The following is a 19,979-nucleotide window of genomic DNA, read 5'->3' as shown; positions in this document are numbered from 1 at the left end:
ACTATTTCTGGGTTAGCGGAGTCTGTAACCTGAAGCGTATGTAACCCGAGGTACCACTGTATGTGTATATGTATGTAATGATTAGATTAGAATGATGATATGGTTTTATTTGTAGATGTGTGTGGGGTTTTTAGTATATTATTATTATTATTATTATTATTATTATTATTATTATTACTCCCCAAACATAGAAAGCAGTGCTGAGATGGATGGAGCAGTGTTCTAACTCAGCCTAAGGGAGCTTCCTTTGTTCTTTTGGGGGGAGGGCTGTAGCTCCTTGCGTGCCCCACGTCTGATCCCCCGTATCTCCCGGTAGGACTGGGAGATAAGCCCTTCCTGAATTCCCCGAGATCTGCTGCCAGCCAGGGTAGACAATAACCCTGACCATGTTCTGACTCAGTGTGAAACAGCTGCCTGTGTCCCAGCCCCAAAGATTCTTCTTCAGAGCCCTGCCAGGCTGCCAGTGCCTCCTGGAAAATATTTCAGATTAAGGACTGATGCAGGTACCATATTTTCTCCTGCCTCCACTTCCCCCGTTCCTTGCAAGCCGGTATGTGGCTTTGCGTAAAGACACCTTTGCAGAAATTGGATTCACCTGGCAATGAAGCAGTCCGTTGCTGGCTGATCCTAAACCCCTTTAGCTACTGTTCTGATGAGCTAACCCTCCTCTTTCCAGCTGAGCTGCTGCACCAGCTACGCAGATGCCAGATTGACGCTCTCCACAGTCACTTTCCTCCCTTCCCACCCACGCCCTCAACGCAAGCAAGAGGAGAATAACATGCAAGAGAAAGGGAAGTTGAGCAAAAGTTCTGAGCAGCTGGGAACTTTTGCAGCACGCAGTTGCACGCTCCCCTCCCTCACCGAGAAACCTTGTGGATCTCGTTAAAGTGTGCATATAAATAGGTAAAGGTAAAGGGACCCCTGACCATTAGGTCCAGTCATGACCGACTCCGGGGTTGCTGCGCTCATCTCGCTTTATTGGCCGAGGGAGCCAGCGTACAACTTCCAGGTCATGTGGCCAGCATGACTGAGCCGCTTCTGGCGAACCAGAGCAGAGCATGGAAACACTGTTTACCTTCCCGCTGGAGCGGTACCTATTTATCTACTTGCACTTTGACGTGCTTTTGAACTGCTAGGTTGGCAGGAGCAGGGACCGAGCAACGGGAGCTCACCCCGTTGTGGGGATTTGAACCGCCGACCTTCTGATCGGTGGTTTAACCCACAGCGCCACCCAAGTCCCGTGTGCATATACAGTGGTACCTTGGCTTACTTACGCTTCAGGTTACATACGCTTCAGGTTACAGACTCTGCTAACCCAGAAATAGTACCTCGGGTTAAGAACTTTGCTTCAGGATGAGAACAGAAATCGCGCGGCGGTGGCGCGGCAGCAGTGGGAGGCCCCATTAGCTAAAGTGGTGCTTCTGGTTAAGAACAGTTTCAGGTTAAGAACGGACCTCCGGAACGAATTAAGTACTTAACCCGAGGTACCACTGTATATCGCTCCAAATCCTGACAGGTCCTCTCATGCCCCTTTGTTTTTCACTCTGGGCAAAATTTGGTGAAGGGGCAACACTTGTGGGGAAACCACTTCATGATTGATTAGGAGCTGCCTCCTAAATGTTGTGACCCGAATACAAAAGAAGAAGAGACACCCCCCCCCCCGAGAGCAGATTGTGGGTCTGCCTAATCCAGGGGTCAGCAAACTTATTCGGCAGCGGGCCGGTCCACTGTCCCTCAGACCTTGTGGGGGGCCTGACTATATTTTGAGAAATAAAAATAAAAAAGAATGAATTCCTATGCCCCACAAATAACCCAGAAATGCATTTTAAATAAAAACACACATTCTACTCAAGTAAAAACACGCTGATTCCCATACCTTCTGCAGACGGGATTTAGAAGGCGATTGGGCCGGATCCAGCCCCCTGGGCCTTAGTTTGCCTACTCGTGGCCTAATCCAAAAACAGGAAACCTGCAGTTTTCCTAGTATCATTGGATTCCAGCTCCTTTCAGCCCTGGCCATTGAATTTCCCAAGTTACAACTTCTGAGCACCCCTCATTTTTGGAGTTTGAAAGTTGAAGAGTTCAATATGCAATAGAGGTTAGTTTCCAGCTGTAATTTCCTGCTGGGATCCTGTAGCTTTTCATCCTGCACACATTCCAAGGTACGGTTCTTGTCTCACCGTACCACCTGTCCAGATTGCAATGATGCAGTAACACTGGGGAAGCATTGCAGAAAATATAATAATGCAGAATAATGTGTGGGTGGTCCAGTAGAAACCCACCCCCTGTGCGCTACCATCATGTCAATTACATATCACACAAGACACCCTCTGTGTGCAGCACCCCTAAAGGTAAAGGACCCCTGGATTGTTAAGTCCAGGCAAATGCGACTATGGGGTTGCAGCGCTCATCTCACTTTCAGGCCAAGGGAGCCAGCGTTTGTCCACAGACAGCTTTCCAAGTCATGTGGCCAGCAGGACTAAACCGCTACTGGCGCACGGAGGACAGTGACGAGTGCCAGAGTGCACGAAAACACTGTTTACCTTCCTGCCAAAGTGGTACCTATTTATCTACTTGCACTGGCGTGCTTTCAAACTGCTAGGTTGGCAGGAGCTGGGACTGAGCAACGGGAGCTCACCCCGTCGCCGGGATTCGAACCACCGAGCTTCTGATCGGCAAGCCCTAGGCTCTGTGGTTTAGACCACAGTGCCACCCACGTCCCACACACCTCCCTTCTTCTACTGAGTCCCAATTTCCAATGTTACTTCTGCCAGTGACATTTGCTTCTCCAACACTACTATCTTTGGACAGCCTGGACCCCCTCGGTCCCTCACACGAATCAATCCAGTTTCCTTTGCTGCCTTTAATTCCTGGGTAAGGCAGGGAGTCTTTTCCTACCCCTACCCGGGACCCACTGCAAGAAAGGCAGAAGCCCAACCACTGAGCCACAGGCCCTTTTCTTTAGAGGGACGCAGGTGGCGCTGTGGTCTAAACCACTGAGCATCTTGGGCTTGCCGATCAGGACTGTAAAATGAGGCAGCGTGCCTTGTGTCGGAAATCAATCCTTTATCAGGAGAAACTGGCAACTCTCCCAGGCACCCGGCATGATTCCCTGTTGACCTCCCTGGCTGCATTCCCCAGCAAGATCCAGGCTAGGTCGCAATAGGCGATCCTTCTCAGCGTGAGAAGAACACACCCCTCTTTCCTGCCCCCTGGCAGGGGAAAGAGATAGACAGGAACGTATTTACATGCCTTTATTTCTGTCTTTACAGCATTACAAAAAACATGACTGCTCTCTTCAAGCTCCAGCAGTCCAGAGACAAAAACTTCCTACACTTCCCGGACAGGAATAAACGGAAGAGCTCATATTACACTCTGAGCTAATTCCGGTGCTTCGCACTGTGAATAGACTGTCCCTCTGATTCCCACGGGCAGTCCCAACATTCCCATCATGTTTACTTTTCAAGCTAGCACTTTGCACCTGCATTGCATCCATATCGTAACACCTTGTTCCATCAGAGTTGGCTTGGGGACCCGGCCTGTTGTTGCAACCTGATGTTATGGTTCTGGACCAGGAATCCTCAGGTGTAGGTCAAGGTCAAAGACCCCCGGGGTGTTAAGTCCGGTCAAAGGTGACTAGGTGATTGCGACGCTCATATTGCTTTCAGGCCAATGGAGCCAGCATTTCTCCACAGACAGATTTCCAGGTCATGTGGCCAGCAGGACTAAACTGCTTCTGGTGCAACGAAACACCATGAGGGAAACCAGAGCACACAGAAATGCAGGTTTACCTTCCCGCCACAGTGGTACCTATTTATCTACTTGTGCTGGTGTGCTTTCAAACTGCTAGGTAGGCAGGAGCTGGGACAGAGCAACGGGAGCTCACCCCGTTGCGAGGATTCGAACTGCCAACCTTCTGATCAGCAATCCCAAGAGGCTCAGTGGTTTAGACCACAGCTCTGTGGGGATGTTTAGGGAGGGAAGGAGGATATATTATTTTAAGATATCCATCCTAATTTGCACCAGCAAGTTCTATAACTTAGCAGAGTTGTTAAACAATCCCCCTTTTAAATTACGCAGCGGTTAGCTAGTTGCAGGCTCATCTGAGCCTCACTATTTAGGATTCCTGGTTTCCCTTTTTATATCCCTCCTAAAAGAATAGACACGACCATCTGATTAAAGTTAACATAAAACTAGTTTACTTACAATCATCCAGTTCACAATAAGATCCCTGAAGGCAGACTTAATTTACAGAACAACATATATCTGAACTATCCGTAAGGGAAATATTCTCAAATGACTGTGACTCAGCAGTCACTTCTCCTAACTCTTAGGAACGCAAAATGAAGTACAGTGGTACCTTGGGTTAAGTACTTAATTCATTCCAGAGGTCCGTTCTTAACCTGAAACTGTTCTTACCCTGAAGCACCACTTTAGCTAATGGGGCTTCCTGCTGCTGCCGTGCCACCGGAGCACGATTTCTGTTCTCATCCTGAAGCAAAGTTCTGAATCTGAAGCACTATTTCTGGGTTAGCAGAGTCTGTAACCTGAAGCGTATGTAACCTGAAGCGTATGTAACCCGAGGTACCACTGTACAAGAAGAGCAGAACACGGAGGCCGTGTGCTCCTCTGTCCAAAAACAGGCCACACCCACATTAAGTCACATGCAAAGAAAGTCTGTCCAAGCCCAGGAGGAACTATCAAGTTTTCTCCTGAGTGATACAAAGCATTCCCCACCATGTGCATTGTAGGAATGTTGTATTTGGCTGCAATACGTTTTTAACATCCCGCAAGCGCCACCCGCATCCCTTAGCACCCCTAAAAGTATACAGTGGTGCCCCGCAAGACAAATGCCTCGCAAGACGAAAACCCGCTAGACGAAAGAGTTTTCCGTTTTTCGGGCGCTTCGCAAGACAAATTTCCCTATGGGCTTGCTTCGCAAGACAAAGATGTCTTGCGAGTTTTTCCAACTTTTTTTTCTCTCCCCCCCCCCTTTTTCTAAGCCGCTTATCTGCTTATCCGCTAAGCTGCTAAAAGCTGCTAAAAGCTGCTAAAAGCCGCTAAGCCGCTAATAGCGCTAATCTGCTAAGCCATCAATGGGCTTGCTTCGCAAGACGAAAAAACCGCTGGACGAAGAGAATCGCGGAACGGATTCTTTTCGTCTTGCGAGGCACCACTGTATTGTCAGCCCCGAATGCATTGCAGATATCATTGTAGGTGGGGACTGAGTTGTTCCGTAAGGATTCAGCGATGCTTCTCATCCCTAGATGTTCAAGCAATGAAAGGCCTCTCTTCTAGCTGGTCTCAGATATGCTCTTGTTTTCTTTTGTTTCCCTTCCCTTCTGGAAATCTGCCACAGGACGATGACCGGTTGATGGGAACGAGGAAGCAGCACCAACCAGGACTGTACATTTGGGATAGTTGGACAAAGGCCGGATTTTGTTTTTATGCCACTTACCTGTTCTGTGAACAAGGGAGATACCACTTGGGGGAGAAATAAATCAATTGGGAAAGGAGTTTCCGTTTCTTTGCTTGGAAGATGGTAACGTTGTTGTAAACAAAAATTGCCCTTTTCCCTTATGGGGTATCCAAGAGCCCATATAGAGTCCTTACATGGGTTCCCTATTGGTAGGAGAGAATAACAGAGGCCAAACAGAGAATATTGAGAAGCAAAGCAGCTAGTAAGCTTGATCTTTATTGATCTGTTGCAACAGGGTGCTCACCTCACACGCAGGAGAGAGGAGGGACCTAGAAAAATGGCTTGCAAGGCACCCTGTAGCTCAAGACCACCCCCAGAAACATGATACATACATCACAGAAGGGGTGTAACCTAAGACCACCCCTCAGATACATCACACCTACGTCACAGAAAAGGCACTCTTAAAACAGAAATTTGAATATTGTTTTTCTCCTGTTGTTGTTTATCTCCTGTCTGGCAGGTTACTTGATTGGATTTCCTGGGGAGCCTGGCTAGTCTTTTGTAATGATAAATACTTAGTTCCTGGGCCAGGTCACAGGCTCACACCCTGTTCAAACACAGACATACCCTTAAGACAGGATTTGTGAAGGAAAAGACAATGGGGAGGCTTTTCCATTTTCCTTTGACCTTGCAGAGAAAACATTTGGTCAGTTTGGGACAGTTTGGGAATCAAAATGGTTCCAGGTCGGTCTTCCTGTGCTGATCTATGTACAGTGGTGCCTTGCAAGACGAAAAGAATCCGTTCCGCGAGTCTCTTCGTCTAACGGTTTTTTCGTCTTGCAAAGCAAGCCCATTGACGGCTTAGCGGATTAGCGCTATTAGCGGCTTAGTGGCTTTTAGCAGCTTTTAGCGGCTTAGCGGATCAGCTGATAAGCGGCTTAGCGGCTTAGAAAAAGGGGGGGAGGGGAAAAAAGTCGGAAAAACTCGCAAGACATTTCGTCTTGCGAAGCAAGCCCATAGGGAAATTCGTTTTGCGAAGCGCCTCCAAAACGGAAAACCCTTTTGTCTAGCGGGTTTTCCGTCTCGCGAGGCGTTCGTCTTGCAGGGCACCACTGTATGTGCTTGGTTGGTACACTTATGAACATTTAACATATGTCTAAGACCATAAAATTCCTATCACAACGTCCATAAGGACATTAGAAGAGATGGGCCGGTTGAGATCAAAGTCCCGTCTAGCGCAGCAACCTGTTTTCACAGTGGCCAATCAGATGCCCCAACAGGACCTGAGCACACCACACAGTCCCCTGCCCCGGGTTCCTGCGGGGTAGTCTTCTGATATTTTTAGAAGTTGTAAAAGAAGCTTTCCGGCAGAATGGGTATGTTACGGAAAAATCTAGGTGTGCCAGGCTGCTCAGTCACCCAGCTTGCCGGGCAGAGCCCTCGGGTCCCTGTGGAATACAGTGGTGCCCCGCAAGACGAATGCCTCGCAAGATGAAAAACCCGCTAGACAAAAGGGTTTTCCGTTTTTGAGGCGCTTCGCAAGACGAATTTTCCTATGGTCTTGCTTCGCAAGACAAAAACGTCTTGCGAGTCTTGCGATTTTTTATTATTTTTTCTCCCTTTTTCTAAGCCGCTAATAGCCGCTTAGCCGCTTAGCTGCTAATAGCCGCCAAGCCGCTAATAGCGCTAATCCGCTAAGCCGCTAATAGGGTTGCTTTGCAAGACGAAAAAACCGCAAGATGAAGAGACTCGCAGAACGGATTGTTTTCGTCTTGCGAGGCACCAATGTAAAGGAAGGAGTCCAGCCACCAACCGGAGCAAATAGCTGTAGACCAAAGTTTATTGAGCAACAGGTTCAAAGAGGAATTTTGAACCCAGAGGATGGGGTGACAAAGACTTTTAAAACTTTCCCACCATATCCCAGAATACAGTTTGTACAGTATCATTGTTACATCACTGAGATGTCACAAAATGGGGAGGGGTAGACAGGGGTTACACTAATTCAGCCTTGCCAAACATGTCCAGACAAGTCCTTGGTACAAGATTAGCATAAGTGGACATTTCAGGGCAAGACTCAGGTATAAGATTAGCATCGGCAAACACCTCTGAAGTCCCACCACCCAAAGTACAATAGAACTTCCTTTGCATGTCTGGACCTCTTGGCAAGTCTGGTGATGGGATTAGGCTTTCCTTGGCCAACACTCAGCTCAGCAATTGTCACCTCTGGGCACTTCCTGGAGTCCTTTTTTAAGTGGAAAATAGCTTTGGAATGGAGGAAACTGGCAAAGGAGTTGATTTTATATTATTTTTAAAGCTTCCCTGAGCTGTCAAGTTGAAAGGATACATTCAGGCATAATATTTGTAACATTTAACAACTTTAAAGATGTGCCACCCCGCCTGTAATTTCCGTAACAGGTATATAAGGGATAAAACTGTCTCTCAGGTAACCTGGGTCAGAGCTGCATAGGGTCTTGTATGTTAATGCCAACACCTTGAATTTGGCCCGATAGCCAACAGTGCAAATCCCGCTGGCAGGGTATATGCTGGCAGTCATTTGCTCCCACAAACAACCTAGATGCCACGTTCTGCACCATCGGCAGGCTCCGGAGCCATAGCTGTCAACCGTCCCTTATTTGGCGGGAAAGTCCCTTATCCCAGCGCCGTGTCCCGTTGCTGTCCCTTATTGATGATGTCCCTTAAATTTCCTGGGTTCCAGAGGAAGCAGCTCCTCTCCCTCCCTCCCTGCCGGCCAGGGAGGAGAGAGGCTCCAACTGTGTTGCTTGGCTGTGTTGCTCACCCAATAAGGAGTCTGAGAATGACTGGGGGGTGGAGCTTGCATGCCTTGTGCTGATCAAATCGGCCGCCTTGCCTGGGGACTCGCCTTTGCTCAGCGCTTCCCAGCGGAGAGGTGACGGTGGTTTTCCTTGCTGCATCCCCCTTGCTGGGTTGCTGCGCTGTGGGAACCACCGCTTGAGGCTTCGTTTGGCTGCTGGCTGGGCTTTGTGCCTTTGGCTCAGAGGGGCTCAGAAGCTGAACATACCTGTGCCTGGAAAATCCCTTATTTTGGCTGTTGATCTCTGATTTTTGAGGCTGCTGGTCCCTTATTTTCAAATCTGTAAGTTGACAGCTATGCTCAGGACCAACCTCAAAGGTCACCCCACATAGAGGTTATAAGCTCCCAGGTCTGTGCAGAAGATGAGCGTGGAGAGCACGTCTAAACATAGGCATGCAAGCTCACCACACGCACCAACCGACCATTTCCTCCTGCTTAATTACCTGTTCTTGGATCACTCCTGACGCCCGATCTATTAAATGCACACAAATCCCCGAGGTTCTAGCTGACACCCTGATCCACGAGAAATATATCGAATATGAAACGTTTATAGGATTGATTTGCTATCTCAACGGCCAGAGCGTTACGGGAATGCATCTGCTGGTTCCTCCATTTACTGTGTTTCCCTGGAAATGTCAGGCCACCGTAATTGAGTTTTTTCAGGTTGATTCAATTGCTTGGTAGGGCTCTCAAGGATCACAATGCAGAGGGCAGGAGGTGTTCGGCGGAGATGGTTTTCATTCCGCAGAGACTGCAATGGACACTGCCTCTTCAGAGATCTGACAAAGGCACGCCTTGCTGAAGCAAGGTCCAATTCCACCAGTCTCCCTCTGTCGTGGCAACATGGAGGGGGAGACTTCTCAGGGTGTTGATTTCTATCTCCGTTTACTGCTGTTTCTCAGGAGAGTGTTTGTGTGCAAACTGACCCACTACAAGGCACAGCAGTTCATACAATCATGGAATTGTAGAGTTGCAAGGGAACTTGTTGTCATAGGCTGGTATACAAATTTAAACGGCCTCGGTCCAGTATACCTGAAGGAACGTCTCCACCCCCATCGTTCTGCCCGGACACTGAGGTCCAGCGCCAAGGGCCTTCTGGCAGTTCCCTTGCTGCAAGAAGCCAAGTTACAGGGAACCAGGCAGAGGGCCTTCTCGGTGGTGGCACCCGCCCTGTGGAACGCCCTCCCACCAGATGTCAAAGAGAAGAACAACTACCAGACTTTTAGAAGACATCTGAAGGCAGCCCTATTTAGGGAAACTTTTAATGTTTAACAGACCACTGTATTTTAATACTTTGTTGGAAGCCGCCCAGAGTGGGTGGGGAAACCCAGCCAGCTGGGTGGGGTATAAATAATAAATTATTCTTATTCTTATTCTTATTAAATAATAATAAGTCTGCTGTGATCCGTCAATGAGGAGGTTGGCTTGCCACTGCAGATGGAGACACGAGCTGCTCTAACATCCCTGATGCTCTCACCACAGCGAAGAAACTGTCACCTACTTGTACGGCTCTCGCTCCATCATGCTGCCCTCTCAGCCTTGCCTGCCACTATGCCGACTCTCTCATTATCAAATTACCACGTCAGGCTGTCTGAGACTCATATTCAAGCAATTCGTTTTCTCTTGTCAGGATGACGAAGAAATATCCGCTGCCATGAGATGCTTGGACAAGTCCAGTCCTTCTTTCTTTCTTTCTCTCTCTCTCCCTCCTTCCAATAAAATTATACAATAATACAATAAATAAAATTGTATTATTGTTGTTATTATTATTATCTCAAGAGAGAATGGAGGAAATGCGCCTTTCCATTGGGGAGTTACGGCACCTGTTGTGGCAGTAGAAACCGGTACAGGAGAGACATGTTTTGTTGCAGCTGCGGCAGAGGAAGGCATCTGGCTGTGCTGCTGCAGATGCACCAGGGCGTTTCTTCTCTCTGCGTTCTTCCCAGCGGTCATTCCTCCTCTGGTCACTGCTGCGGATGTACAACCTGATTGTCTGTCTCCAGGCACTGCGGTTGTCTGCAAGGGAGTTGATGTTGCCAGCCTCCATGTCATGTCTGCAGACATCTTTTGTAATGCAGAATAGGTCTGACAATGGGCTTGGTGCCTGACCTTAATAATGTTCATATTAATGTTAATAATAATAGTAACAACAGCAACAACAAGTTCACCCTAACAGCCAGAAAACTAGCCCAAGAAGAAACAGCTGTTGTTGTTGTTTAGTCGTTTAGTCGTGTCCGACTCTTCGTGACCCCCTGGACCAGAGCACGCCAGACCCTCCTGTCTTCCACTGCCTCCCGCAGTTTGGTCAAACTCATACTGGTAGCTTCGAGAACACTGTCCCACCATCTCGTCCTCTGTCGTCCCCTTCTCCTTGTGCCCTCCATCTTTCCCAACATCAGATTCTTTTCCAGGGAGTCTTCTCTTCTCATGAGGTGGCCAAAATATTGGAGCCTCAGCTTCAGGATCTGTCCTTCCAGTGAGCACTCAGGGCTGATTTCCTTCAGAATGGAGAGGTTTGATCTTCTTGCGGTCCATGGGACTCTCAAGAGTCTCCTCCAGCACCATAATTCAAGAGCATCCATTCTTTGGCGATCAGCCTTCTTGATGGTCCAGCTCTCACTTCCATACTGGGAAAACCATAGCTTTAACTATACGGACCTTTGTTGCCGCAAATCCATACATCAGTGAAAATGTGTGTCTTCAGGTGGCCTTAAAAACACACTGGAGCCAATACCAGCCCATATCTCAAAAGGGAGGGAGTTCCAATGTCATGGAGCCACTACCAAGGAGGCCCTGCTTTGGGCCCCCACGTAACAAATTTCAGGGGGGCGTCCCAACCCCCTCAACCCCTACATAGATCTTAATGCACAGGCTGGTCTATATGTTATGCAGGTAGCATTAGAAGGGAAGGGAACACCTTCTGAAAGCCAATCATAGAATTGTGGAGTTGGAAGGGGCACCTCCTAGGGTCATCTAGTCCAACCCCAACTCCTCACAGTGTATGAATATGTTGGGCCGGAAGGTAAACATCATCTGTTTCTGTGCCAGCCTCTGATGCTCACAGGAAGAATAACAGAATGTGTGGGCAAAATGACTCCAGCTGCCCCCTACTATAGAGATGGGCACTTGCGCCTCATAAGTAATTTTCTGGTAATGGCCCCCTAATATTGCAGGTGCCGTCGTCTGACAATGGAGCGTTATGAAAGGTCGTTTCCATCTCCTGTCCTGACACATTCGCTGCTTGAAAAAGCCTAGCTGGAAATCATATTGGCTTTTTTTACAATAATAAAAAATACACTGTACAACTGACGTGTGTGTGTTTATTTGTGTGCGTGTGCTAAACCAGAAACAGATGCACCATCCTTTTCTGAGTGACTGTATCAGGAATACAGGCCCTTCCAGATGCAACTCGGATGTTGCATGGCGAGTTCCCGCCTCCCCCCATAGAAATAAAGACGCAGGACACAAGAATTCGAGTTAATGGGTCAAATTAGGCCACAACTTTATTGATTACAGGAATTGAGCGGTATTGGCTTAGGCATTGGTCCTACAACTAACCGGCCTGGCCGGTGAGGGTTAACCACCAGTGGGAGGAGTCCTGCTGAGGCACGTCAACTAGGACCTCCCCCGTGCTGTTGTAGCACCCTGCTTGTGGTTAACGCTTAGCTGGAATGAAATATTCAACGCAGCAATAGAGAAATTAAAATAATAATTTATTTGTCGGACAAATAAATATGAGGCACAGTGGTATATGGTTACCAAGCTCTGGCCTGCCCTCCTGCCATTCTGGCCAGCACTTATATTTCCTTAATCCAGCCCCCTTGCTCCTCCTGTGGCTGCCTCTGTCCAATCAGCCTGGTTGAAATTCCTATTGGCTGTTTGCTAGAACCAATCACAAAAGATACACCCATTTCCTTTTGCCCTTTTATGGGAAACAAAAAGCTATATATTCTTCTATCTATAAATGACAAATAAGTAGTAATATATCTTACATGTGTCTCAACAAGGAACCTTAATTACCAGCTCACCTCTTGCCCTCCTTGCCCCATTGCCCTCCAAAACAAATGGTTAATCTTAAATTTTTATCTTAAACAGATGTCAAGGATCTTGAGTTCACATCATCATTGAAAGATCTCCTTCTCTTGGAGGTCTTTAAACAAAGGCCTGACAACCATATGTGTGCTCTAATGATGTTTCCTGCTTGGCAGGGGGGCTGGGCTGGTGGCTGATGGCCCCTGTGATCTCTTCCAACTATATGTAATAAGAATCTAGCATAAGGATTTAACATTTCTTAGTTTCTAAATCCTTTGCATAATTACATTTAAGCCAATATATTTAATACATAACATAAATAACCTTTTAAAAGGAAAAGAAATCTTAAAAGGATCTCAGTTTAAGAAAGAAACAACTTTAGAAAAAGACTTCCCAAAATACTCTCTTCCTTTCTGCCAGCCAGATGCTCTTGGCCTTTTAACCTTAGGAAAATATGGCTCAAGTTTAATGGGAGGCACATGGTTTTATTTTACTATTTACCCACTCTTAATTATGTTTATCTCTTTTTTTATCTTCTGTAATATGTAGGGTCAGTGTAACCTTGGCTCTCAGCCTGTAATTCCCTTTTTACGACATTGAGAATTGTTTTCTGCTATAAATCGGAGGCCCCCTTGTCCAGGAGAATAAACATTGCCAAGGTTCTTAGGCAGCTGGTCTTCTGCCTGGCATGAAACATTTGAAAATCTTTAAGCTCATCTTAATATACAGGCCTTAATCAAAAATATAAGCTTTGATAAAAATGCAGGCTTATGATTAGATGCCTCACCATGGGCCCACACCTCCACAGGCTTAGGACAACGCCACGCCCCCCAAAATCCTTTACTGGACTACTCTTTATTTGGGAGAAGGTGATGGCTCTCCCCCTTCATCTGCATAACAATAGACTGTACCCTCACCAATGCCTAACCGCCAATACCGAGGAGTTGTGACGGTTTGCTATGAGGTAGGTGAAAACCAAATGGCTGGAGCCAATCGGAAAAAATTCCTACCAGGCCCCTTGACAGCGACCAACAGAGGTTTATAGCAACGTCAGAGAACCTAGCCTAACGGGTGGGAGGGAGGGAAAACAGGGTCAGCTGCAGCGCGGGAAAGAGGGAGGTCCTTGGCCGCGCCAGACCTAAGTAGGCGAGGCCACGCCCCTCGCACCCGCCGATTGGCTGGCACGGGGTATGACGCGGCCGAGGATTCCCTGCTATCGCATGGGGCTGGAGCCAGCCCCTGCGAGTGTGGGGAGGGGCATGAAGCCCACAACCCCACCACCTCCCTAGCTGGGAAGTGGATCTGTGGAACTTTCTCTCGTTTTATATGTGTCAGAAGCGACTGGTGAAAGTCATTCTCCAGCCCACAGTCTATGCCTGTTCTAGCGGGAAACTTTATTTTTATTTTTAAAAAAATAATTTTTATTAAATTTTGCACTTTTATCATAATCACATTTTGTTACATAATTCTATAACTTAATACATTACTCTATAAGAGCATCAGCCTCCTTCCCTCTCTCTTTCTGACTTCCGCATACCTTTCCATATTCTTCGCTTTTCTAAAATCACTTATTTACCTTTTATCATATTATAATATTGCACCTTATTATCGGTAAATCGGTTCCTTATATTTACATTGCAAAACATTTCAGCTCAAACCTATAAACGTTTTCAGTTGTTTACAATTTTCTTTCATGTAAAGATATAAATTTGCTCCAGTCCTTTTGAAACAGTTCGTCGCGCTGATTCTTCCCCATCAACTTGGCCATCTCTGCGTACTCCACCATCTTAACCTGCCCGTCTTCCAGTGTTGGGAGTTCCTGCTGCTTCCATTTCTGAGCCAGAATTGTCCTTGCAGCCGTTGTGGCATACATAAACATGTTTACATCTCTTTTACGTATTTCCTCTCCAATTAAACCTAAGAGAAATGCCTCTGGTTTTTTATTGAAAGCGGGAAACTTCAAGTGATGTCCTTCATGCTTCGTTTTTTCTAGTGTGCTTACACTGCCCATTTTTATTTTTATTTTTTATTTTTAAAGTAGCTGCAAGTCTCATTATCACCCTGTTCACTTCCCAGTACGGTAAAGGTAAAGGTAAAGGTAAAGGGACCCCTGACCATTAGGTCCAGCCGTGTCCGACTCTGGGGTTGCGGCGCTCATCTCGCTTTACTGGCTGAGGGAGCCAGCGTACAGCTTCCGGGTCATGTGGCCAGCATGACTAAGCTGCTTCTGGCAAACCAGAGCAGCACACAGAAACGCCATTTACCTTCCCGACGGAGTGGTACCTATTTATCTACTTGCACTTTGACATGCTTTTGAACTGCTAGGTTGGCAGGAGCAGGGACCGAGCAACGGGAGCTCACCCCATCGTGGGGATTCGAACCGCCGACCTTCTGATCGGCAAGTCCTAGGCTCTGTGGTTTAACCCACAGCGCCACCTGCATCCCTTTCACTTCCCAGAGGGAAGTGCTATAGCTCTGTGATGGAGAAGTCCAGGACCTCCAGACACACAGCCCAGGCTTGCGTCCCAGGGAAGCCACTTGGATGTTAATAACGCAGCGGTTTGACTTCACCCCTGGAGGCGCACTCCATTGCCTCTCGAAACAGACAGATGCCAGCAACAAGGCCAGGGATGGCTGAGCCAAGCAGAGTGTAGAGGGGCTGCGCCCCTTCACCGTAATGGACCAGGCCACATGGTCCACGTGCCAGACAAATGTTAGTTAGACAGGAAATGACCACTCCCCACATTAAATGGGGGGCACCCTTTGCATGGTTGTGCACAGCCTCCTGGACCCTAAGCGGCCCCTTAACCACAGGCTTGGCTTCGCCTCCCCTCAGGTGGGATACCTGGAGGTCTCCGCCTACCTCAGCCAGTTGCCCAATCCCGCCTGGAGAGGCGTTGCCAAGGTGACCAGGCCAGGTAGGGGGAGGGACTACCTGCCCACACAACAGAGGGAGAATCTTACCTGGGAATCTTCACTTGGCTCCAGAGCTTCTCTTCCCCCCCCCACCCACCCTCAGTTAAGGCTTCTTTTGCAGGTTAACCTTTCCTCCACAGGTACGCGGGCGCTGCTACATCAGGGTCGCTGTTGAAGGGCTGGAAAGGAATTCCTCTGCATTGGTAGGTTTGCCTTTCCTGTAGCAAAACTTTGGCGGTATCAGGCTTTGGGCGGAATCCTTTAGTCAATCTTCCCTAAATGAGGAGGGGGCGTGCAGTGGTGACCCACGCCCCTCTCCTCTTTGCGGTGGCGATACCAGGGGTTCCCCGTTAAAGGGGTTGTTTTGAGGGGAGGCTCTGGCCGTACGCCTAGAGGTTGTCATTGCTCACCCCTGCGACGACGGGGGCGTAACGGGGGTGGGCTCTCTCTGCTTGAACATATGTTCTCCAGAGCCAGCCAATCCCCCCCCACACACTGGATAACCCTGATGTTCCCCAGATCCCCAGCGGGGGACTGGGAGGGATAAACGCCCAATGCCTGAGCCAAGGTCTACCCACATCTGAAATATAATAAAGTTGTGGCCAATTTTAATCCCATAGCACGTTGCTTTGAGTCGTTATTCCACATGGGGGGGGGCGCCCAGGGTTTGGGGGGACTCCGCCTGTCCACACAAGGGTAAAAGCTGCTCCTGAGAAAATGATTAAAACAACTGCAAACCTCCTCTGTGTATAGAGTTGCTTTCCTTATGATGCATAGAGAGAAAAGATGACACTGCTGATGAGCGTTCCCAAAGGAACCTCCTCCCTTTTTTTTTTGCAATGCCATCCACCTCAAAAAAATATTTTTTAAAAATGCTTTTAAAACAACAAGCAGATCGTTCAGAACCGACTCAATGATGAGCAACATTTGAGTAACTGCATGAGTGTAGGGGTTTGGAGGCAGACGCTGTTAAAACAAGCAGCGTTTCGTAAAAGGGTTGTTTCTGTGCGTTTTCAAAAGGCAGGCAGTGAAGTGGCACGTGCCTCTGCCGGAGGGTCCCTGCTCATGCTTTCAACAGTCAGCGTGGGAAGCAAGGCAGTGACGCAAGGACAGGGCACACTCGGTGGTGGCACCCCATTGATGGAAGTCTCTCCTGTATGAGATATGACAACCCTCCATGTTGCTGTATTAAGGCAACAGGTGAAAACATACAGTGGTACCTCGGGTTACAGACGCTTCAGGTTACAGACTCCGCTAACCCAGAAATAGTACCTCGGGTTAAGAACTTTGCTTCAGGATGAGAACAGAAATCACGCAGCGGCAGCGGGAGGCCCCATTAGCTAAAGTGGTACCTCAGGTTAAGAACAGTTTCAGGTTGAGAACGATCTCCAGAACGAATTAAGTATTTAACCCGAGGTACCACTGTATTCACTTATTCAGGCCACTGTTGACCTTGGTTAGAGTCCAGACCCAGTGTTACTGGGTTTCTTTTGTTTAAATGGATGTGTACTTTTATTCCATCACACACACACACACACACACACACATATACACCCTAGAATGTTAAAAACACGATAAAACATCAAACATTAAAAACTTCCCTAAACAGGGCTGCCTTCAAATGTCTTTTAAAAGTCTGGTAGTTGTTTTTCTCTTTGACATCTGGTGGGAGGGCGTTCCACAGGCCGGGTGCCACTACTGAGAAGGCCCTGTGCCTGGTTCCCTGTAACCTCACTGGTTGCAGTGAGGGAACTGCCTGAAGGCCCTCGGCGTTGGACTTCAGTGTCCGGGCTGAACAATGGGGGTGGAGACGCTCCTTCAAGTATATAGGACCGAGGCCGTTTAAGGCTTTAAAGGTCAGCACCAAAACTTTGAGTTGTGCTCGGAAGCGTATAAATATACCTTTTATATTGCATGTTGTTAAGCTGTCCTGGGCTCTGATCTGGAGGAAAGATGGGACATAAGAGGAACTCTGGAATGGATCATAGAGCTGGATGGGACCCCAAAGGTCCTCAAGTCCAACTCTGCATTTCAGGAATCTCAACTAAAGCATCCATGGCAGCTGGCCAGCCAACCTCTGCTTAAAAAACTCCAAGGAAGAAGATTCCACCACCTCCCAAGGGAGTCTCTTCCACTGTCAAACAGTTCTTACCCTCAGAGTTGACCACTTCCCAAGGGAGTCTGTTCTGCTGTTCATCAGCTCTTACTGACAGAATTTCCCCCCCTGATGTTTAGTTGAAATCTCCTTTCTTGTAACTTGAATCCATTTGTTAGGTCCTGCCCTTCGGAGCAAGACAAAAAAAAGCCCGCAGGCCATAGTTTGTCGACACCTGGCATATAATAATAATAATAATAATTTTTATACCCCGCCCTCCCCAGCCAAGGCCGGGCTCAGAGCGGCTTACAAGCAATCATAAAAACAAGTTGAATGATTACGACTTAAAAACAAAATTAAAATACAACATTAAAATATTAAAATGTAGCCTCATCGCAGGAGGAGAAGGAAAAGAAAAAGGAAAGAGAGGGAGGGAGGGAATCAAATTGGTTCAAAGCCAAAGGCCAGGCGGAACAACTCTGTCTTACAGGCCCTGCGGAAAGAAATCAGATCCTGCAGGGCCCTGGTCTCATGAGGCAGAGCGTTCCACCAGGCCGGGGCCAGTGTTGAAAAGGCCCTGGCTCTGGTTGAGGCTAATCTGACTTCCCTAGTGCCCGGGACCACTAGGGTGTTGCTATTTATGGACCTTGAGGCTCTCCGTGAGGCATACTGGGAGAGGCGGTCCTGTAGGTATGAGGGTCCTAGGCCGTGAAGGGCTTTAAAGGTCAAAACCAGCACCTTAAATCTGACCCTGTACTCCACCGGGAGCCAGTGCAGCTTGAAAAGCACTGGGTGAATATGCTCCCATGGCAGGGACCCTGTGAGGAGCCTCGCTGCAGCATTCTGCACCCGCTGGAGTTTCTGGGACAGCTTCAAGGGCAGCCCCGCGTAGAGCGAATGTGGTGCAAAGGAAAGCAGAAAGTAACACTTCACAAATACCGGCTAGAGCTTTTCTCATTTGCACTTGAGGCTGATTAGGAGTGATAAAATAGATACGATGGGTTTCTGAATCTTTTCTTTCCCTTAATGGACAGTATCCTCTCGTACTGATGTCACAGACAAAATCATCTCTGGACTGAAGCCTTCATGTCTGGCATGTAGATAGCATCTTTGCACAGCGTTCCTCAGGATGGGAGCCTCATCGTGAGGTAGCTCTTACGTCACAGCAATAATGTGCCTCTCCAGCATGGAAAAGCATTGAGACTCTTGCAGGTTATGCTCTCAGTGGCAGTACAGACTAGGGAGAGGGGAGTAACTGGGTGCAGTTTGTATTTAAACTACACAAACCAAAATGTGGTTCTCCAGCCAAGCAACCTACCTAAAAAAAATGCATATGTTATGGCATAAAGGTAAAGGTAAAGGTACCCCTGCCCGTACGGGCCAGTCGTGACAGACTCTAGGGTTGTGCGCTCATCTCACTCTAGAGGCTGGGAGCCAGCGCTGTCCGGAGACACGTCCGGGTCACGTGGCCAGCGTGACAAGCTGCATCTGGCGAACCAGCACCAGCGCAGCACACAGAAAGGCCGTTTACCTTCCCGCTATAAAGCGGTCCCTATTTATCTACTTGCACTTAGGGGTGCTTTCGAACTGCTAGGTGGGCAGGAGCTGGGACCGAGCAACGGGAGCTCACCCTGCCGCGGGGATTCGAACCGCTGACCATGCGATTGGCAAGTCCTAGGGTCTGTAGTTTTACCCACAGCGCCACCCGCGTCCCTATGTTATGGCATAGTGGGCATTAAAAATGTATATATTAGTGAGAACTAATATTAAAGGTAAAGAGACCCCTGGGACGCAGGTGGCGCTGTGGGTTCGCTGTGCTCTGGTTCGCCAGGCTTAGTCATGCTGTCCACATGACCTTTTACCTTACCATGAGATGAACTTACAATGTCTGGTTTCAATAGATTTTTACCTAAGGGTTTTACCTAAGATTTTTACCTAGGTTTTAATTTATATATATTTTTAACTGTTGCTATATCTGTACTGTGGTCCACAAGGCACTTTTAAACGTTTTTTTCAATTCATTATGGATCATTGCCCAATACTCTTTTGCCCTTTTACAAGTCCACTACATGTGATAAAAAAGATACCCCCAGCCTCATTGCATCTCCAGCACTTATCCGATTCAGACTGACACATTTTAGCAAGTCTAAGGTAAAGGTAAAGGTAAAGGTAAAGGTAAAGGTAAAGGTAAAGGTAAAGGTAAAGGTAAAGGTAAAGGGACCCCTGACCATTAGGTCCAGTCGTGGCAGACTCTGGGGTTGCGGCACTCATCTCGCTTTATTGGCCGAAGGAGCCGGCGTACAGCTTCTGGGTCATGTGGCCAGCATGACTAAGCCGCTTCTGGCAAACCGGAGCAGCGCACGGAAACACTGTTTACCTTCCCGCTGGAGTGGTACCTATTTATCTACTTGCACTTTGACATGCTTTCGAACTGCTAGGTTGGCAGGAGCAGGGACCAAGCAACGGGAGCTCACCCCGTCGCAGGGATTCGAACCGCCAACCTTCTGATTGTCAAGTCCTAGGCTCTGTGGTTTAACCCACAGCGCCATCCACGTCCCTTTTGAACAATATATTAGGGGACAATATATTAGGGTTTAAAGACTGTCTCAAGGCAAATCTTTAAAAATGTAGTATAAACACTGACAACTGGGAAACACTGGCCTGCGAGTGCTCCAGTTGGAGAA

At 47.9% G+C, this 19,979-nt stretch overlaps 1 protein-coding gene and 1 long non-coding RNA gene across 2 annotated transcripts in view; both read left to right on the top strand.

The window, feature by feature from the left end:
* Nucleotides 1–5,516, top strand: part of LOC307224864 (uncharacterized protein) — a gene marked incomplete at its 5' end in the record, with an annotated part of 180,555 nt that extends 175,039 nt beyond the window's left edge. Inside the window, one exon of the mRNA XM_079992034.1 lies at nucleotides 5,360–5,516. Coding sequence (XP_079848160.1) covers nucleotides 5,360–5,367 — 8 coding nt within the window. The 3' untranslated portion in view covers nucleotides 5,368–5,516. The remainder of the gene's footprint in view (nucleotides 1–5,359) is intronic.
* A 33-nt stretch (nucleotides 5,517–5,549) lies between these two features.
* The window catches only part of LOC307225326, a 325,653-nt gene continuing 311,223 nt past the window's right edge, over nucleotides 5,550–19,979 (top strand). Inside the window, exon 1 of the long non-coding RNA XR_013842888.1 lies at nucleotides 5,550–5,617. This is a non-coding gene — a long non-coding RNA (uncharacterized lncRNA). The remainder of the gene's footprint in view (nucleotides 5,618–19,979) is intronic.

This window comes from Podarcis cretensis, assembly GCF_951804945.1.
Source record: "Podarcis cretensis genome assembly, chromosome: 10".
NCBI lineage: Eukaryota > Metazoa > Chordata > Lepidosauria > Squamata > Lacertidae > Podarcis > Podarcis cretensis.
Note: the sequence above shows the minus strand (reverse complement) of the source record. Positions and strands in the feature narration are given on the sequence as shown.